General features: G+C 40.5%; 1 protein-coding gene across 1 annotated transcript in view; it reads left to right on the forward strand.

The window, feature by feature from the left end:
- Positions 1-19,421, forward strand: part of si:dkey-192l18.9 (F-box/LRR-repeat protein 7) — a 36,284-nt gene that overhangs the window by 1,440 nt on the left and 15,423 nt on the right. Inside the window, exon 2 of the mRNA XM_050057329.1 lies at positions 4,938-5,027. Coding sequence (XP_049913286.1) covers positions 4,938-5,027 — 90 coding nt within the window. The remainder of the gene's footprint in view (positions 1-4,937; positions 5,028-19,421) is intronic.

Below are 19,421 nucleotides of genomic sequence, written 5' to 3' on the forward strand. Positions count from 1 at the left end.
AAAAATGTGTTAAAGTGTCTGTGGAGAAAGCTCCTCCTTGGATGGTTTCTTATAGTGGATTCACCTTAAAGGTCCAGTGTGTAGGATTTAGGGCCACCCATTGGCAGAAATGGAATATTATAGGTAAGTAAGTTTTCTTAAGTGTATAATCAGCTGAAAATAGGAGTGGTCATGTTTTTGTTACCTTAGAATGAGTCATCTATATCTAGGTAGCAGGTCCCTCTCCATGGAGTCCACCATGTTGCTACAGTAGCCCAGAACCGAAAAACCAAACACTGGCTGATAGGGTGATTCATGTTTTCACATTGGCCGCCCTAGTTAGCAGCTCTTCTGTGATGAGTCAAACAGCATAAGAAAAACACTGATTTCTTACATAAAACTGCTTTATCTAGTGTTTTTACCAGTTTTAATCAATGGATCCATTTGTTTTGGAGAGAAAAAGACCCCAGTGGATAATTCGGCTCCCAGAACATATTTCCACAACGTCAGGATTTTAAGTTATCGGAGAAAAAAGGTGAGCACACATTAGCAGGTGCTGGGCTAGCTCCCTGTCAAGCCAAACAGCATTGGACAAATACTAATTTGTAATGTGAAACTGCTTCAGTCAGTGATTTTACTAGTTTTAATCAGCTGGTATGTTTGTTTTTGAGAGAAGGAGACCACTGCGGATAATTCAGCTCCCAGTTAAAACCTGAACATTGAAGGAATTCTGACTGGGAGTTCACACTTGGTACATAGGAGAAATTTCAGCTGGTTGCAATCTACAGTTCTCACCACTAGATGCCACTAAATCCTACACACTGGTCCTTTATAGTACTATATTCCTGAAAAGTGAATAGTAATCTTTTAGTTCAGTAACCTCAAGTGGGTCTTCTGCAGTTTGCTAAGATATTCAGACCATAATCAAAATGCAAATATTGCCCCTCTGGCACAGATTTCCTCCCTTATTTATATATCAACAATGAGCTGATGGTCAAGCCGCCCACCTCACTCAGCTATCAGATATATTCCGATTATTTCACCTAACTGGAGCTTAACTCCATAGAAAAACTTTTTTTTGTGATATCATAAAAACCTAAATCCATATCTGTCAACTCTCATACCACAACAGTGATCAAATCTCCAAACATGAGCTCAGCAGGGCAGTCAAACTTGACTTTATTCAGTTTGTACCAAGAATATTAGCCTCCATATATCACCTCCTACCTCTTCCCTGTCTTTTTCTTCTAATCCTCGACATTACTTATTCATAAAAAACTGCGGTCGGACTCCACCAAACACATTATTTCTGTCTCTCCAGAGCAGAAATGTTTGTATAAATAACATTCCAGTGTGCTCTCTTCCTAAGTCAATAACTGCAGAGAAAATATTGGAAGTCATGATGTTAAAAATAACAAGTGGACCAGCTCCACCCAGGAATCCAGCCTGTTCAGGTACATGAACAGATCCTATCACAGATGTGAATCTTCCTTGAGCTGAATCTGCAACATTCGCAATCTTTGTTAGATTAACAGTCATTAGTCAGGTGGGAAAAATGTGGTGTTGGCTCTGCAGATTGTATTCCTGTTTTACAAATAACCTCTAGTGATTCATAAGGACTTAATTCTCCCTTTTATTGCAAGATAGACAAATACCTGATGGTTGCAGTTTGTTTACAATATAAAACACATGCATTATACATCAAACTAAGTTCTAGTGCAAACAGAGACTTGTGCTTTTTGTTGATGTAATATTCCGCAATCAAATCTGTGATCCTTGGTGAGCTCACGAGGATTGATTTGAGTCTGGCGCTAAAAGCCCCCCTTTTATGATTCACCATTGATGCAGCTTTAGTTTCTGGTTTGACTGCAGGGGTAAATGAAGACATTGGAACAAGCCTGAGAAACATTAAGTGCTTTAATAAATATTCTTATGAGTCATTTTGCAGATAAAAGTGACACGTTAAATGCAAGCTGTATTGGCCAGCAGATGAGGACTTTTTTTAGGGGTTTCATAGAGGTCAGTACATATTTTATGATCCACAGCCCAACTGTTTAATATCTCAATACTCGAGGACATTGGCCAGTTGGCCGGAGTGTTAACCTCTCTTGGAAAAAAAAAACCCCAAAACATTGCACCTTAAAGTCATAGTCCGTAAGATCTTAGTCCTGGTGGATTTGGTGACACGAGTGCTTACTGGTGGCTACTTTAAGCTAGTCTGATTAGAAATCCCCCTCAAAAGCAACTGTTTGTTTGGCTGCACTGTAACAACCCAAACAAAACCAAACCACACAGGTCGACTGTTGAAGTAGCTTATTGTGACCCATACTTACATTTTTCTGTAAAGTGATGCCCTCTCATGGCCGTAGTAATTATTAGCGTAGCAGAGGAGGAAGTGATGTGATGTAGCATAAAAAGCTACAAAGTCCACATAATGCTGTACAAATATCAAAGAAGCCCCTATAGGATGGGTGGGAGGGTTCGGTGAATAGGTCAAACAAGCACAGGACTTTCACCCAGGATACAGATGTTCGCGTCCCGAAGTCAAAGCTTGCTTCAATGAGGCCTAGTATGCTAGTATGTGTAGCCTGCTATGCTAGTGATGTATGTGACATAATGACATAGGTCACGTTATGTTAGTAAAAAAAAAGTACTTATTTCATGCCAAACCATGATGTTGTTCCTAAACCTAATCAGACAGTTTCAAAACTGCAACAATTTTGTGATATTAAGGACGTGTTTAAAACTGCGATTGACAACGGTGTTTGTCATTTTGGGGCCAGTCATATAAGTCATTTTGGAAGTCAGTGGAAATTGACCCATTCTGTCATTTAGATATGAGAGAGCGTTGGTTTTTAGGGCTGTAACTGATGATTATTTTCCTATCCACTAGTCAGCTGATTAAGTGATTAAGTGTTTTGTCTTTAACATGGCAGAAAATAGTGAAAAATGTTCAACAGAACTCAGGGTGATGTCTTCAGATGTTTTGTGTTGTCTCTCGAGCAGTCCAAAACCTAAAGATATTTAATTAACAATCACAGACGACTAATAAAATCAGCAAATATTGACACTGGAAAAAGAGAATATTGGCATTTAACCATTCAAAACGATTAATCAATTATCAAAATAGTTGACAATACATTTTTTGGTTGCTTGACTTATTGATTCATTGAGTAATCATTGCAGGTTTAGTGGTCTAAGTTAAAGAAGAAGCTGTTTTCTCACCAAGATCTAATTTCATGCTGCACACAGCCAAATAGTTTCTGTTGAATACTTTGTGCGAAGGTTTGCAGTGCGAATACAGTGGTGAATGGCGGACTCCGCCACCAAGTATGAAAACTACTTAATAGTGAGGTAATCACAGACAATAAGTGAACTGTATTGCTTTTGCTGATTAAATTCTAAAGCATTGAATCTGGGATTGATTTTATAAAAATCTTAAGGACTGTATCTTTAATATTCACATTATTACACGTTTATTCATAGTATCGTTTCACAAAGAAAAATATTGCACAGTATTTAAAGTGTCATTTTTTTAGTGTCTGGGACCAGCATCTTAGCTACAAGTGCAGAATTCTGCAGTCCATCTGTCCACATCTGTTTTCAAGTGTGATTCCACAATTAATTACACACTGGTCGCAACTATGCAGCAACCCTCCACCAACACATTATGTAAGCATAAGACAGGAAGCAGGAGCTTTTCTGAAAGTTGTTTTTCCACGAAAGACAACCAGCCTCGCACAGATCCACACAGGCAGAATTCTTCATGCTGAGAGAAAGAAACCTGCAGCTAAATCTTAAGATATATTTGCTGGTGTTTACCCAGCCTTATGCTTTCTCTGCTCGGATATTAGAAAAGTGGACATCTGCAAGCTCCTCATAAGATTCTGAGTCATTTCTGGGGACTGAAAGAGCCGTAGCAGATGTGCCGGCTCAGTGATGTCACCACAAAATGTCATACCATATGAGCTGCATTGGTTTAAAATCACTTCATATGCATCTGTGTGAACGAGTGTCTTTCGTGTGGCTGAATGTGGAGTCACAGGTCGCATTTTTTTTCCCCCTCTCTTTCATATTTACTGCTTATTTCGGGAACTGTCTAGTCTGTTTAGGTGGCTGCACTTGATGTGCATGTGGGTGTGACTGTTTGGGAATACCTCTTCGTGCTGGGTGAAAGGCGCATACTTAGTCTCAGGAAAGCCACAAAGCTGCATTTATGATCCGACAGAGGAATGAAAATGCCATAAACAAGCACTCCACAGGCAGCCTGCAGTCACCATGGCAGTCGGGCCTGTTGTAGTGCAGTAGCAGAGGCACACATACAAAGAATATACTGAAATTTAGCTCTCCTGTGCGACTGTATGGAAATCTAAATCCAACAACACAAGCATAGCTCATCGTGTAAGAGCTGTAAATTCATGTAAACTCAGTATAAAGCACTTTCATGTGGCAGTTGTACAGACTCTATGACCCAAGAAGTATGCAGCTGATGATACATTTCATTGTAATCACTCATTAAGAGAGTGGTCGCTCATATCTTGAGTGTTTCCTCACTCGTCTTCCGTGGAAGTTTGAGGCTGAGCGGGATTTCAGAAGACTTTATTCTTCTTCCAAATATCAAACAACGGACACTCACTCAAACAAACCAGCATAGACTTTGTGCATGAGCCAAGCCTAACCATTCATCCAAAAGCGAGGAGCATAAAAGTCATGAAAGCAGAGAGTGATGGGCTTTATATTTCCTTACACTTCATACCTCCTTACTGTGTTAAATACCTCATGAAACACCTTATCTCTGACAGACACTTCAGGAATTAAGCGTAAAAGAGTTTTGTCTCGAATAAAAATATGTTCAAAGGCCGTGCGGTAAAAAACAATGCATCACATGTGCAGTTTGTCATCTTTACGTTGCTATACTGTGTCCAAGCATTTTGTTTTTCTTCCTATTTCCCCTGCAGGTAAAGGGAGCTCAAGCATCTCTTCTGACATAAGTTCGAGCACAGATCACACACCAACTAAAGCTCCAAAGAATGTGGCTACCACCGAAGGTAAGGCATCTGGTGCTCATTAACCAAACTCCCTCCCTTCTTCTTCTCCTCCTCCTCCTCCTCCCACCCCTCTTTTTCCTCCCCATCCACTCTCTGTACTGCCTATTTTGGGAGAGAAACCTGCGTGTTCCTGGGATAACCCTAAACTGAAAACAAACTCACAGCTCCCATCAGAAACCAAAGGCATTTCTTGGGCTTTGTTTGAGAAGAAAAACACTTCTGGCTTCTCATTGTGGAGGAATGCTTATCTAAACTGTGGTCGTATCAGGCTCAAAGCGTTGCCAGGGAGGGAGGTACGTGTGCTCGAGAGAGAGAGGGATTTCGCTGGAGAAGGTGTGGGGAGTGAAAATGGGAAAAGAGAGCTTCACCTTCTGTTTGTTACTCCCCTCCATGCAGCTCTCTGACTCCCTCTCGCCTCCTGCCTGCCCAGGCAATCTTCCAACCCCTGGCAAACCAACTGTAGGGAACCGCTCCTCTTTGTCAGGAGTGTATGTGTTACGAATGTAAACTGTGTGCTCGCTGTAATGGTTCAAAAATACTTTGCAGCTGACAGATGCCTTTTGAAGCCTCCTGTCAGCAGTTCTGATACATTTTTAACAACCTGTCAGTCAAAGCAGATGTTTTTTATTATTATTATCATTATTATCTTGAGAACAGAAAGAGCAGAACAAAATCTCCCAGTCAGAGCTCAAAGTACTGCAATGCCAGGTGCTAATTATCCTGCATATATACAGCACAACTGTCTCAGAAAAATCTTGAATTTGAGCTTGTTCTCTCTAGGAAATAATTTTTCAGGGGAAAACATACATGGTGTTTGTTGTTTTTTGTTAGATTGTTTACAAGAACACTCAGTGGAGTAACTTTACCCAGAAGGCATCACAACAGTTTTCATATCTATTTGATACATGAAAAAATACAATCGTTTGAGTGCAAGCATTTGTACTTATTGTAGGATGTCACTTTAAGGATATAAAAGATAAATAATAAACTATATACAACAACATTAAAACTGGGTATAAAAAGTCCTTTAGGGTATGAAATATAAAATTCATTAATATAATTTTAAGACCAAAGAAGAGTGCACAAGATGGCAAATCTAAAAACAAGTGCGATAACATTCTGTGGCTCTCCACACAAAATGGAAGGTCAAAAAGTAAAATATATGTATTATTTAAAACAAAAAGAAAAAGTACCACACACTGTCTTGCTTACTGCTGAAATATTTATTTGATTACAAAACAACTGAGGTTGCAAATCGTAAGCACTGTCTTTAATCAATTATTATATTCTGCATGTAAGTCTGAATAACATGTTTTGGGGCCCACTTAGGGGAAGAGCATCAAGCTGAAAACATGGCATTAACATGTTAGCTTATACAGGTAATGTAGCTAACATTAGCGTTCATTTACAATTGTGTTTCCGAATATAAGCCCAATATTTGATCTGTATTGGTATCCACCAACTCCTGAGGTAAAATATCTGACTCTTTAGCGGCTAAATGCTTCACAGTGTTCACCAGCTGGTTGCTAACTTTGTGTCGTTGCTGTTTGGTGTTGTGCAAGTAGCATACAGTGGGTTTAGCTTCTTCACTGACAACAGCCACCTGCTGGAAGTGAGGCTGATGAGAGCCATAAGAGTGAAACGGAATGATAAAGTTGTAAAACCAAAACAATGAGCTGAAAGATGCTAAAGTGCTCCATAGAGGTGAGATGGACTGCAGGGTTGGATGATAACTCACTGTTGGTTCGTTACAAAGAACTGTAACATAAATAATTTCCCCTCGGGGATCAATAAAGTATTTCTGATTCTGATTCTGATTCTGAATGATTCCTTCCACATTACACACAAAAAATAGTGATAAGTGCAGAGTTAAGCATTGCAGTACAAACTTATAAAACTTATTTGCAGGGCTAGGCAATGCATTGACTTTTATTTTTAATAACAATTTTAGCTTCAAACGTTTAATAATTTTATTCTAATTTTAAAATTGACATAAAACTTTAAAATTATTTTGCTGCATTCTGTTTTGCAATGATTCCATAGTTTTGTCTTGTGTTATGACTCTAATGCACCCCTTTCCTTTACAGCAGTGCACTCAGTGTTGCCAACTTGGCCACTTTTCAGAGCATCTTAGTGACTTTATTTCTTAGTGACTTAGCGACTAGGGACAAATTTGGCAACTTTTTCAGACCATTAGGGAAAAAGAGAGACATGTTTTCAAATGTATTGTAATTCATCCCTGCATGGTGCTCTTCTGCCAGCAGCGGGGGTCTCTCCCTCTCCTCTTGCCCAGTACTTATATTTACAGTATATGTTATACAGTGTTTATTTTATGCATTTATTTCATGTTTTTCTTTTTCACATTTTTAAAAATATTTTTTCAGTTGAATTATATTTAGAGATTAAGAAAATCCCCTGTGAAAAAGACTTTTTCCCAATTTAAAAAAGTTGAATGATGCTTGATGTTTCCAGAGTCAATGACTAATCATTTTAAATCTCAATATTGATCCCTAATAATTATGATTATGGTTTTTGCCATAATCAAGCAGCCCCAGGCTCCCAGGAACACCACTCAGCCTTCCCTTCAATTTTTCCCAGTGGCCCCTAGTGGTATTGCAGCAAAAAAAAAAATCTGTAAAACTGTTGACAGGGCACCTCAAATTGGAAACAAGGTCAATTATGACTCTTTATTCTGATTTTTCCATGGGGGGGCTTTATATTTATTACACTGTCCTCGAGCAGAGAAAGGGGATTTAACTACAAACAAAACTGCACATCTTTATTCAGCCACATACCCAAGAAGTAAGCCCAGAAGCTCGAAACGGTTTTCTCGAATGTGCCAGGCGAGCAGTTCCATTGAACTGAATAGGCGTCATCTTGACATCCGGTTTCTTGTTATTCATATACATCTATGAGCAGCCCTAATGCATCGGCTTTATACCAGTAAGATGACAATGTAACATCCTAGAGCTCATTTACTGTATGTCTCACAGTGGTTTACAGGTTCTGGGAGTGTGTAAAACGTCCAGTGAGCAGGAAACATTGAGAGAGAATGAGTCAGACAGTGAAAAGGAAATTTCAGAACCCGGTGAAGTAATCACTGAGTCACTGAGTCACTGATTTTGATCAAAAACCTGATCAAACCTCACCACAGATACATTATGGTCTCTCTTCTTTTGTGCTGTGGTCTCTTTCTCTGAGTTTACCAGTGACTCACCGACACTACATATACACTCAGCCCGTTCCTCTCATGCATTGTCATCACCAATCTTAAATTTGCTCTGGCATGATGAATGTAGTATTCTTGCGGTTTTAGAGCTGCCCACAAGAAAACAAATAGCAGCTACAGCCTGTGTTTATAACTGTCAGTCAGCCGAAGATTTCAAGGTGTTTCTCAGAGAGAACAAAGCGCCGGGCTGTCTCCTCACGAGATGTCAGAAGTGCTTTGGGTTTCATGCAAGATGAGCGTCAATTAGTTTGTTTCAGTGAGGTTAATTTACTGATTAACCCCACTAAATATAGAGTGAGATGCATCGTCCTCCTGTGGGTGTGCATCGGGACGAGACAGATTACTCATTCGACTTTGTTGGAAATGCTGACTCACTGGATCCGTCCATTGAGGAGCTGCTGGAAGTGCACCCGCAGTATTTCGGGGGAAATTGATAATTGTCCTGAATGCGTCTACTTGGAGAACAACCTGTGCAGATATAGACAGAGTATAGTCCATAGCCAGTGGCTTCCCGACCATAATTTCCCTCCTGTGTTATGACTGAAATTGTTATTTTTTTTCTCCATGCTAAGTGGGAGTAATTACATGGTCTGGAACCACCACGGCCACAGTCAAATCCCCCCTCCTTAAAAAGACACACACATGGACGCACACACATGCATGCCCACGTTCACACACTCACACACAGTGGCAGATTACACAGTCCTTGCCCACCTCGTCCTGTGGTCCACTAAACTAATCAGGAAGCAGTCTGGGCTGTTTCCCCACCACACACTGGGAGTATTCACACAGTGTCCTCCTGCTGCAGTAATGTCACTGCTGCGTTAATAGAGTTAGTTAGTTAGATACGACACAACATTGTCTGGTAAAAAAATATGCAAAAGAAAAGCATTAACCATCATAACATATACATCCACACACTTTGAGGCGACATGCTTTTATGCAACATTTCAAATAAATTGTGCATCAGATTACCAAAGAAAGAAAAATAAATGCTACAGACTGAAGGTTTTTCCAGATGAAGGACTTTATTCCTCATTATCTCCCAGGCTTTTGTCCAAATAACAGGTTAACATGAATGTTTCATACAAACAACATGTTGTGTGGTTCCAAGTGGAAAGGAACATCGTATCGACATCATTAAGATAATAAATGAAAGACAATTATCACAATATTACAAAAGAAGGTTAAGTTTGTACGTTTCTACAATCTATAGATATGTTACATGTGTACGTTTCATCCATTTGACATAGTTCAGATTACATGTATATAAGTTGAGTTTTTCATTAGGAGGAGGAGGAAATGGTGGATGGTGTGAGACCCAGGTGAGACGTCCAAGCAGCAGACAGCAGCTGACCACTGTTTGAGTGCAACAAAAACTGGTATTTTTTAACAGTAGTTCGGGACATTTCCAACCATGTCAGCTATAAAAGCAGGTTTTTTTTAACATCAGTTTGTTACACGTCCAGCCATGTTTGCAGCTACAAAAGCAGGTATTTTTTTATGATAATTCAAGACATGTCCAGTTGTGTTTGTAGCAACAAAAGCAGGTGTTTTTTAATGTCATTTTGGGACGTTTCCAGCCATGTTTGTAGTGACAAAAGCAGGTGTTTTTAACAACAGTTTGGACCATGTCTTGCCATATTTGTAGCTACAAAAGTGGGTGTTTTTTTTTTAACATCATATTATGACATGTCCAGCTGTGTTTGTAGCAACAAAAGCAGATATTTTTTTTAATGATAATTTGGGACATGTATGTTGTGTTTTTCTAGCAACAAAAGCATTTTTAAGCCTTTAATGTATAGGACAGATGAGCGTGAAGGGGGGAGAGAGAGAGAGGGAGTGACATGCAGCAAAGGGCCACAGGCTGGAGTCGAACCCGGGCCGCTGCGGCAACAGTCGTGTACATGGGGCACCTGCTCTACCACTAAGCCACCAACGCCCCGATAAAAGCAGTTTTTTTAATCACAGTTTCAGACATGTCCAGCCATGTTGTAGCAACAAAAACAGATGTTTTTTAATGTCATTATGGGTCATTTCCAGCTGTGTTTGCAGCTACAAAAGCAGGTATTTTTAATGATAATTCAGGACGTGTCCAGTTGTGTTTGTAGCAATAAAAGCAGCCCTGCGTTCCAATACCCATACTACCATACTATTTAGTATGCCAGAAAAAGAATTAGTGTGTCCCAATACATAGTATGTCAGATGCAGTATGCCAAAAGTACCAGGATGTTCTACTACATCCGGTCATATTTCGCAGTATGCATGTCAGCATGCTTCTTTGGCCATTCTGACCCACAATCCTTTGCGCAGCAGAAGTTACGTCACACTGACTGAGCTGCGTGTACAACCAACGCCCACACTTCCTTTCATACATGGTTTATTTAATTTGAGATACTAAGACACTACATATTAGGACTGCAATGATCTGATTATATACTGTCACATATCATACAGTTTTGCAAGAACACGGTTACAACATTCAACTTTATTGTGATTATAGTATAATCAATGTTAGGGTTCAACTATGACTACAATATAGAAGATTCTACCAGTATAGGCAGTGGTGTAAGTGTGGTATAAATAATGAATGAATATGACTAAATATGAATACACTATGGGCCAGGTATGAGCAGTATAGACTAGTAAATATATAAATAGTAAAAGTCAAATACATATTAAGTAATGTAGTAAGAATGTGCAAGTATGTTACACTACAAATAAAAGTAATGTGAATGTAAGGCTGCTTCACGTGCAGACAGAATATAGTGCCAGCAGCTGCATAGCTGTAAATATATTTAACAACAAACATCTGCCAGCAACAGAGAGCTGTGTGTGAAGGGGGTTAATATGCCTACTGGTGACTAGTTCAATAGACAGGTCACTAATAATAGGCTTGGAACTGTTTATGTGAACATGTCAGTTTATTAGAAACAACAACATACATTATGACATAACAGCAACACAGCACCGGCACCTCCGACGGGGCGACTCTGGCGAGCTCGACGAGAGGAGATTTGCTGCATCTCCGAAGTACAACAACACAAAATATTCAAATGTGGCGCTACGGACGGCGGCGGAAGTGAGCAAGAGGGTCGGAGTTCAGGGAGCGATGTGATGGCGGATGTAGTGTGTCCCAATAGTATGCATACTGCATGCATACTGCATACTACACTACATACTTTTTAAGGGCAGCTGCAGTACATACTAAAAGTATATAGTAGAAGTATGCGATTTGGAACGCAGGGCTGGTGTTTTTTAACAATTGTTCTGGACATGTCCAGCCATGTTTGTAGCTATAAAAGTGGGTGTTTTTTTTTTTAACAACAGCTTAAGACATGTTCAGGTGTGTTTGTAGCAACAAAAGCAGATATTTTTTAACAATAGTTTTGGACATGTCCAGCCGTGTTTGTAGAGACAAAAGCTTGTGTAACCATGAAATTCTACTTAAAGCCATTATATAACTTCAGCCTAACAGTGGGCAAATTGACTACAATTAAGAGATTATGGCAAATGTTTAAGCATTGTGTCTCAGTAGCCTTAAGCAGAGAAGATTTAGCAGACTGTTTCAGTCATGTCAGTTGCACAGCCATATATCTCCCTAAAGTGAACTAACATCATCCACCATAAGCTGCTGGTCATACCAGACCAAGTAAGGTTGTTTCTGCAAGAGTGCGCTTTAATGCTCATGGATTCAATTTTTCATTTGTAAGAGAAACATTTTATTTCCTCTTTCAGAAGACACATAATTTAAGATCCAAACCAGAGCCACTGAGAATGAGGGGCTGGAGTCCTCGCCAAGTCTACACAGAATTGTTTCATTTTTCTACAAACAAAAACTGATGTCACCAGAAAAAACTGAAAGATGCGATAATCACCTCAAAACTCTTCACATAGTGGCTTTAAACTCAATGAACCATAAAACTGAATAATTGTCCCACCCTAATATCAGCATACAAATGGAAAGTAGGCCATTGCCTGTAACATGTATTCCCACAAAATCAACATTAGGACTCATTCTGCTCCTGAAAACAAACCGAGTCGGACAGTCATCTGGCAAGTTTTTGCGACGTGTCTCTGTTTTCATTTATTATTTAGACGGGCTTGTGGTGGCCTGACCCAGTTGCTTATTAGCCGCAGACTGAAAGGCACAGTCCTGGACAGTAAATCCTTCCTGTGGGATGAAACTGAGTATCTCTCAGCAGGGGTTACACTGTGACCCTGTCTGGGCCTCAAGGGTTTGCTTTGGCACAGCCCAACTCAGGGTACCTTAGGAATGTGGCTCAGACATGGCTGGAGCTAAACTGACAACATCCGGAGATGTTCTGCCTGTGGGTTGTAACTCTTGAACACCGTTTCCATCCTCCTATATCAGCCTGCGCCAAGCTTTAGATGCAACGCAGACTCACAGGGGCGTTGGGCAATCATGCTTTGGGGGTCAGCTCCTTCACCCGTTTATAATGGCACCAGGAAGGTAGCTGAGAAACAGGGAATGGTGGGAACAATGAACATGCTGACTTCCTCTCTGTCTGCCAAGGGCCACAGAAACAGTGATAACAGCGACGGGGAAAAGCTGACTCTGTCCTAAAACACCAGAAAACACTGTAAAAGATTACACTGTAAACATGTCATGATTCATATGCAATTCTCCAAAAGCAGCATAACATTTAGATTCTTCTTCTTTACAGATCTCTGTTTCCTACATAAATTCATTACAGACTTAATGTGCAAACAGTTAAAGCCAGGATCAACTGTGGCCCTGCCAGACAGTTTTTGACATCAATTTGTAATTTTCTCTTAGTGGAAGCAAATTATTTCTGTATGTTGAGTGTTTTGGAAGTCTCTGACAGAAAGATTACCATGTTAGAAATGTTTTGACTCCTTAGATTTTAAAACATCCCTCTGATTGGCAGTTCAGCTCAGTGCACAAGAGGAGAAATATAAGAGGGCATGGGATCGAAACAAACCTGTTATATTTGTTAAGATTATTATTTTTGATCTATTTAGCTCTGTAATAGAAACAGTTTGTAATAGTTTGTGGTATTGTTTGTCAGCACTAGTTCTTTGATGTTGGTTTGGTGTGTCTGGGGAGTGCTGATCAACTTTAAAGATTCTGTTAATGCATTTCTCTCCAAAAATGTCCTCAGAAACATATTTTAGTGCACTGTTTGGCTGTAATATGAGAATTTGTGAACAGGAAGTAGGCACCATACTGTTTCCTTGCCTTATAGATATCTGTAAGCCAAATCATAAGGCATCATAATCACCTAATCTGGTGTCAATTATGTTTCCATAAAATGCTGTGCAAGAGTTTTGACCAAAACAAAATGGAGATCAGGGCATCACATTCTGCCTCTCCTCCCTCCAGCCACATTCCCAAACCTGTCATTCTCTACCCATCCACCAGATGCCCTCTGACTTCTTCCTCCTGTCCCTGTCCTCACCTAGCCACTCCCTCCTGCACTGCAGTAACCCCTCTCCCTCCTGTCACCTGACCTTCCCCGCCCACCTGCTCACCTGTTTCCACTTTGCCTCATCAGCCCTGCAGATATTTTAACAGCCCTTTCCCACTGACTGTTTCATGCTTTTGCATTCTTGCCTCTGTTAGCTGTTATCTGCTGTTTGTTTCTGTTTGCAACCAACAGTAAACACTTTTTGTAAAGCATGACCACGATTCTTCCCTAACCTTAATCACAAGTTTGTTATTGTGACCATGACAACAGAGGTCCAAACCTCAGACCAAACCTTACTTTGCAAATTCAATTCTCAGCACTCCCACACAGTTATTTTCAATTACACTGGCTAACAAATACCAAATGTTTTTTTTTTGGCCGGATGATAATGGAATCACAAACTCTAATATGATAATATTACAGCAATACACACTCCTAATATCGATCAGTCTTAGTTCACAGTATTCCCACTTGAGGGTCAGCTTTGCAGTCTAAACAGCCCCCTCCCCGACGCTCCTGTCTCCAGCATGTTAATATTTTTTGCCCTCCCAAAGGCAACAAATCCCTCACACTTCATCTGCAAACCAACTTTGTGCGCTGATGACCTATTCACTCGTGTTTACTCAAGCAGATATATAGTGTTTCACTGTTGATTTTTGCCATGCCAAGTATGAAAGAGGCTGCAGCGAGGTGTTTGTGTGTGTCATTGCTGTTGGGACGTTTTCACCGCAGAGGGAAGATTTAAGTTTTATCCTCCATTTATGCTGTAACTCTTTTTATCTGTCATCAGTGGTCGTTACTGCAGTATGTCTTTTAAGCCAAACTATTCTGGGCAAACTTTTACTGCATTTGTTCTGCCGCTCTTCAACTGTGTTGGAAGTTCCAACACTGAGAGGAGAAGGGTGTTTAGATGATGAAGCATGTGTTTTTTGGAGGGAAATGTCTGGCAGGTGATTGATTATTTTATGGAGGATTAGAGGAAGTTGTGTTGTAGTTTGTTCTCATTTTATGCAGAGGAATTTGCAGCCTCGAGAAGTTTGTGCTCATTAAATGCAGACAGTGGTGAAAGAAAAGATTTTCTCAGGACAAAAAGCTGCAGCCTGCGGTTGTTTTAAGACTTTTTCAACAAACCTGTAACAAATGCGATGAGAAATATGACTGATTTACTTCTAAGCCTTATTGGAAATTGTCTACGTGAAGGGGGAACACAGAGAGGCAAAGAATGCCAATGCTATTTTCCCCAGATTTTCTCCATCAGCTGTCCTCGCTCCTCCCCTTTCCTTTCTACCGCTCCTAGAGCCAGGAAATCTGAGCGAAAAAGCACAGAACAAGGCGGCGAAAGAAAAAGAAAACAAGTGAAAGCAGTTTAGTGAAGGAGATGGAGGAGGAGGGGAAGGGAAGGCAGTTCAGTGAGCAGATCTCATAACTCTTCTCTGATTACTGCTCGGTCTTCTCGTTCTCTGTCTCAGGGAGGAAGCGCCGGCCCTGTTGTTTTGAATGCCATTTTCTTCAACAGGGTCCCGTTTTTCACTTCTACTACAGCAGGGCATTTGACAGGAGTTGGGAAAGACGCCACCTGGCCGAAAAACACGCACTCGCTTCCTGTAAGCTTTTTGGCTCGCGGGTGATGTTTTTACTGTGATACACCTGGGTCTCTGGGCTTTTCATGTGGCAATATGAGCACAGTTGTGGACCAGCTGAACTGACACATTGGACTTCCCCTCCCCTCCTTTTATTCTGTGGTTTGTGTCATTACGTAAGCAGGGAAGTGTCAGTTGTGGCTGAAGCTGCAATGGTACAAAAATGAGAGGAAAATTTCTCTCTGGACTGTTTTTGAAGGGGTCTTGGTTGCATAAATTTAACTAAATTACTTTTTTATATTTTAGTAAGAATTTGTGGTTTCTTTAAACACCTGGCTCATAGAAAGGAAAAAAGATTACTCCAAAGTTTGACTTCATCTTTCATACATGGACATTTATTTTGGTTGTCAAGCACCAGGACCATTTTACACTGTATGTTTCATACATATCATACTAAGGTTTCTAAAGGAACTTAGTTCTGATAACATGTATATGAACTGACCTTGTCAGGAGGTCGAGTGGATGGTGGATGGTGTGACACCAAAGTAAGGCAACTGCCAAGCTGCAGACCACTGTTTGAGACCAACAATAAAACTGGTTGTTTTTTTAGCAAGCCATCACTGTGTTTACAGCAGCAATTTTGCTACCAAACATGGGTGTGTGTTAGCAAGTTGTTGCTGAGCTTCCAGTGGTGATTGTGCCACCAAAAGTGGGTGTTTTTCGTGAGTCATTCCTGAGTTTCTTGCAGCAATTGTGCCACCAAATGTGGGTGTTTTTTTAGCAAGCTATTACTACCTTTCCAGCAGCGATTGTGCAGCCTAGAGTAGGTGTTTTTTAGGAAGTCATTACTGAGTTTTCAGCAGTGATGGGGCCACTGAAGTGGGTGGTTTTAGCAGGTTGTTGCTTAATTTTCAGCAGCAATTGTGCAAACAAATGTGGGTGTTTTTTGCAAGGTGTTACTGCCTTTCCAGCAGTGATTATGCCACCAAAAGTGGGTGTTTTTTAGCGAGCAGTCACTGTGTTTTCATCAGCGATAGTGCCAGTGTAAGTGGGTGTTTTTTAGCGAGCAGTCACTGTGTTTTCATCAGCGATAGTGCCAGTGTAAGTGGGTGTTTTTAAGTGATTTGTTGCTGTGTTTCCAGCAGCAATTGGGCCACCAAAAATTCAATATGTGTAAGTGGTATTACCACCCAAACCTAACTATATGTTAACCAAAGCATTGTTGGAACATAAAGCTTCAACATAACTGCTACATCATAATGTAAAATGTAACATATCCATGGTTTGCAGAAACGTACAATGCCAACATTTATTCTGGCAATTGGGTTGCATACAGAACCATCTGGGAAGTTGTCTTTAAAAACCAATTTGGTAAAGGGCAAGCACTATCAAAAACTGCTGGGCAAGTGTTTGGATGAACCATCTGTCTACCACGGGTTAACTTCACACACACCTAAACCATGCTTGTAGCTGCTGGTAGCATCTGAAAAGTAGCAGAGGAAAAGTTTGATACTATTAAATAAGCGTATTTCCTCTAATTTCAAGAAATGTCAAGATTAATCAGGTTTTTGCAAATTCACTTTGCCTGACGTGGCTTTTTTCCACATTAAAAGTTGCTAAAGAGAACAGCAACATTCTTCCTGTGACAAATCCTAAGGGACTAAAATGAACTCGCTCCATGAAGTGGCTGTCCAAACTTGTGATATGTAGCTAGTGATGACGATCATGCACAATGGCATCTTCATTCTGTTCATAAACAATAATAAATATAGTGGAAGACCAATCGCAACCACACATAGTGCTTTAAAAACTCTTTCTTAGCTGATAAACAGAGATTTTATGAAGACTTTTCTCGCTCACTGCAGGCTCTTCTTCCATGTGAGACAAAATAACTTCTCTCTGGAGTTAAAATGAACCCTTCTTCATCAAGAGTTTAAAACCACAAAAGTTCCAGCACTTCCCTTGTTCTGTTGCTTCAACCACATGAGATCATTACATTTGCTCCTCATCACAACCAAATCAACCGTTCAGGCCAGCGCTCGCTTTTCCATTCCTGTCTGATGTGCACTTCTTCTTGGTGTTTTGCTGCGTGTAGCCAACGTTACCCCTCCTCAGTCATTTAACATGACTGTCACTCTGCACTCTAACCCTCCTCACTCACTGCTGCCAGAAAGGATAAACCGTACAGATATGCATTTCATGCACATGATTCTGTGCAAAAAAAACTCATCTTTGACATCCTGATTTAACAACCTGTAAAAAAATGACATCATCTTCAATTTCAGTGATTTTCCAAAGGCCAGATCAGTTTAGCATGATGCCAAATTGCTCTTGGAGTCTGAACTGTCATCTGCATTCTGGAAAATGTGTGCTGTGCGATGAATGGACACACACAAATGTTCATTTTTGTAACTTTGAGGATATCACTCCTTTAAATTTGGCTATAAGATATCTGTGCGTCTGCTGTCCTCCTCAGCTTAGGATTTATAAAGTGACGAGGCCAGAGTGTGGAGACGTTTGTGTCTTTTGAACTGACAGAAGGGCTTTAAGAGGCGGAAAACTCCCCTGAGGAAATTTGTCGTGTTGTGGGGAAAGAGTGTAATAGTTCCTGGCGCACGTATAGCCGAATCTGTAGCTGCAAAAGCTTAAAAAAAAACCTGAATCCTCGAGACTGAGTGAGTGTGAGAATAGCTGCAGTCCAGAAGTCGTGGAGTTATGGGGGTTGTGCAGAACTAAGGAGTCTGTTTCCTGTCCAAGTGTGCACATTGTAAAGGAACCAGCAGGCCCTATTGTCTTTCAGGTTGTCCCGTGACGTAAGACCTTCCTGTAGTGAAGGCTTTACTGATAGCCTAGCCGCCACACTGTACGGTAATATCAACTTCCATGTATTCAATAAAACCCAAGACAGACCCAGATGTTTTTTATCCTCTCAGTCGGATGTTTCCCTTTAAAAAAACTGGAGCACGTAACCGTTTAACACTGATAAATCAATTATTTTCTATCAGCTGATACTTCTTTCTTTGATTTCCTGATGTCTGAGTAGAAAATGAGCATCTCTGATTCCCTCACATGCACCACACAGCCCTGTCACGAGTGGAGCACAGTGAAGCTTGCAGAGCAGGAACATGTCACAGGGCTAATGGCATTGAGGTAATGGATTGGTCTGTTCTGCCAGATGCAGCAGTAATAATCCTGCGAGCTCCAGACAGGGTCTTAGCAGAGCTTCACAGCACTGCAAGATCCTGAAAAGAATCCCTATAGCTTTAGTTTATGACCAGACTGCGTCAAAGTCTGGATTGACCCTGCCTGTGCACTTGTCTCCGTCTCTGCTAAAGTCTGCAGACTCTTTTGCCAATTTATCTTCCCTCTCTCTTTTCCTCTTGCCCCTATTTTCTTTTAGAGGCCCTCGAATGACTCCCGTAAATCTGTTTTTGTACGTTACTTTAAAAAAAAAAAAAAAAAAAAAAGGAATTCATCAGGTTTTTGTCATTAAGGCGACATCACTCCGAACATGCAGCTGCAGCCTCTTCATCACGCAGGCATCTTGTCTTTTTGGGTGATCACTTCCATTGATTTACATTAAACTTCTGGTATCAAAGCACGATCCAGATGTGTCTCAGAAGTGAGTTGATGTTAATGGGATCCTGCTGCGGCACTGCTGTGGATCAGCTTAGATTTGGGTATTAGCGGCAAATGATTTCAGCCAAGTATGCCTTTCTGTGGCTATACGCACATTCAAAATGCATGAGTTTCTCTTTCATTTCACCACTGTTCCGTTGTTCTTTGTCCAGGGTAAAGACCAGATGTTCCACTGTTTCTCCTCTGATTTCCGAAAACCAACTGAATCTTCCACCATCTGCGCTTACAGTGCCTTCAAGAGCATTTTAACAGCTGCGTGGTATTTGTTCTGTTAATGATAGGTTTGCAGCGATACAGAGATATAAAACACGACACCACACTGGTAAACTTATACAGATTCCAGCAGTAACTGAGAGGAACGAGAAAGTTTAGCCTTTAATGCTTTGGAACTGCAGGTTAATGCACCCAACAATCCTAAGTCGAGTATTAATTACTAGTTTCTGGTTGTATCAGATGATCTTTATTAGCAGATAGAGTTTGCTTAGTTGTCACG

The sequence above is a fragment of the Epinephelus moara genome, chromosome 11, assembly GCF_006386435.1.
Source record: "Epinephelus moara isolate mb chromosome 11, YSFRI_EMoa_1.0, whole genome shotgun sequence".
NCBI classification, from domain to species: Eukaryota; Metazoa; Chordata; class Actinopteri; order Perciformes; family Serranidae; genus Epinephelus; species Epinephelus moara.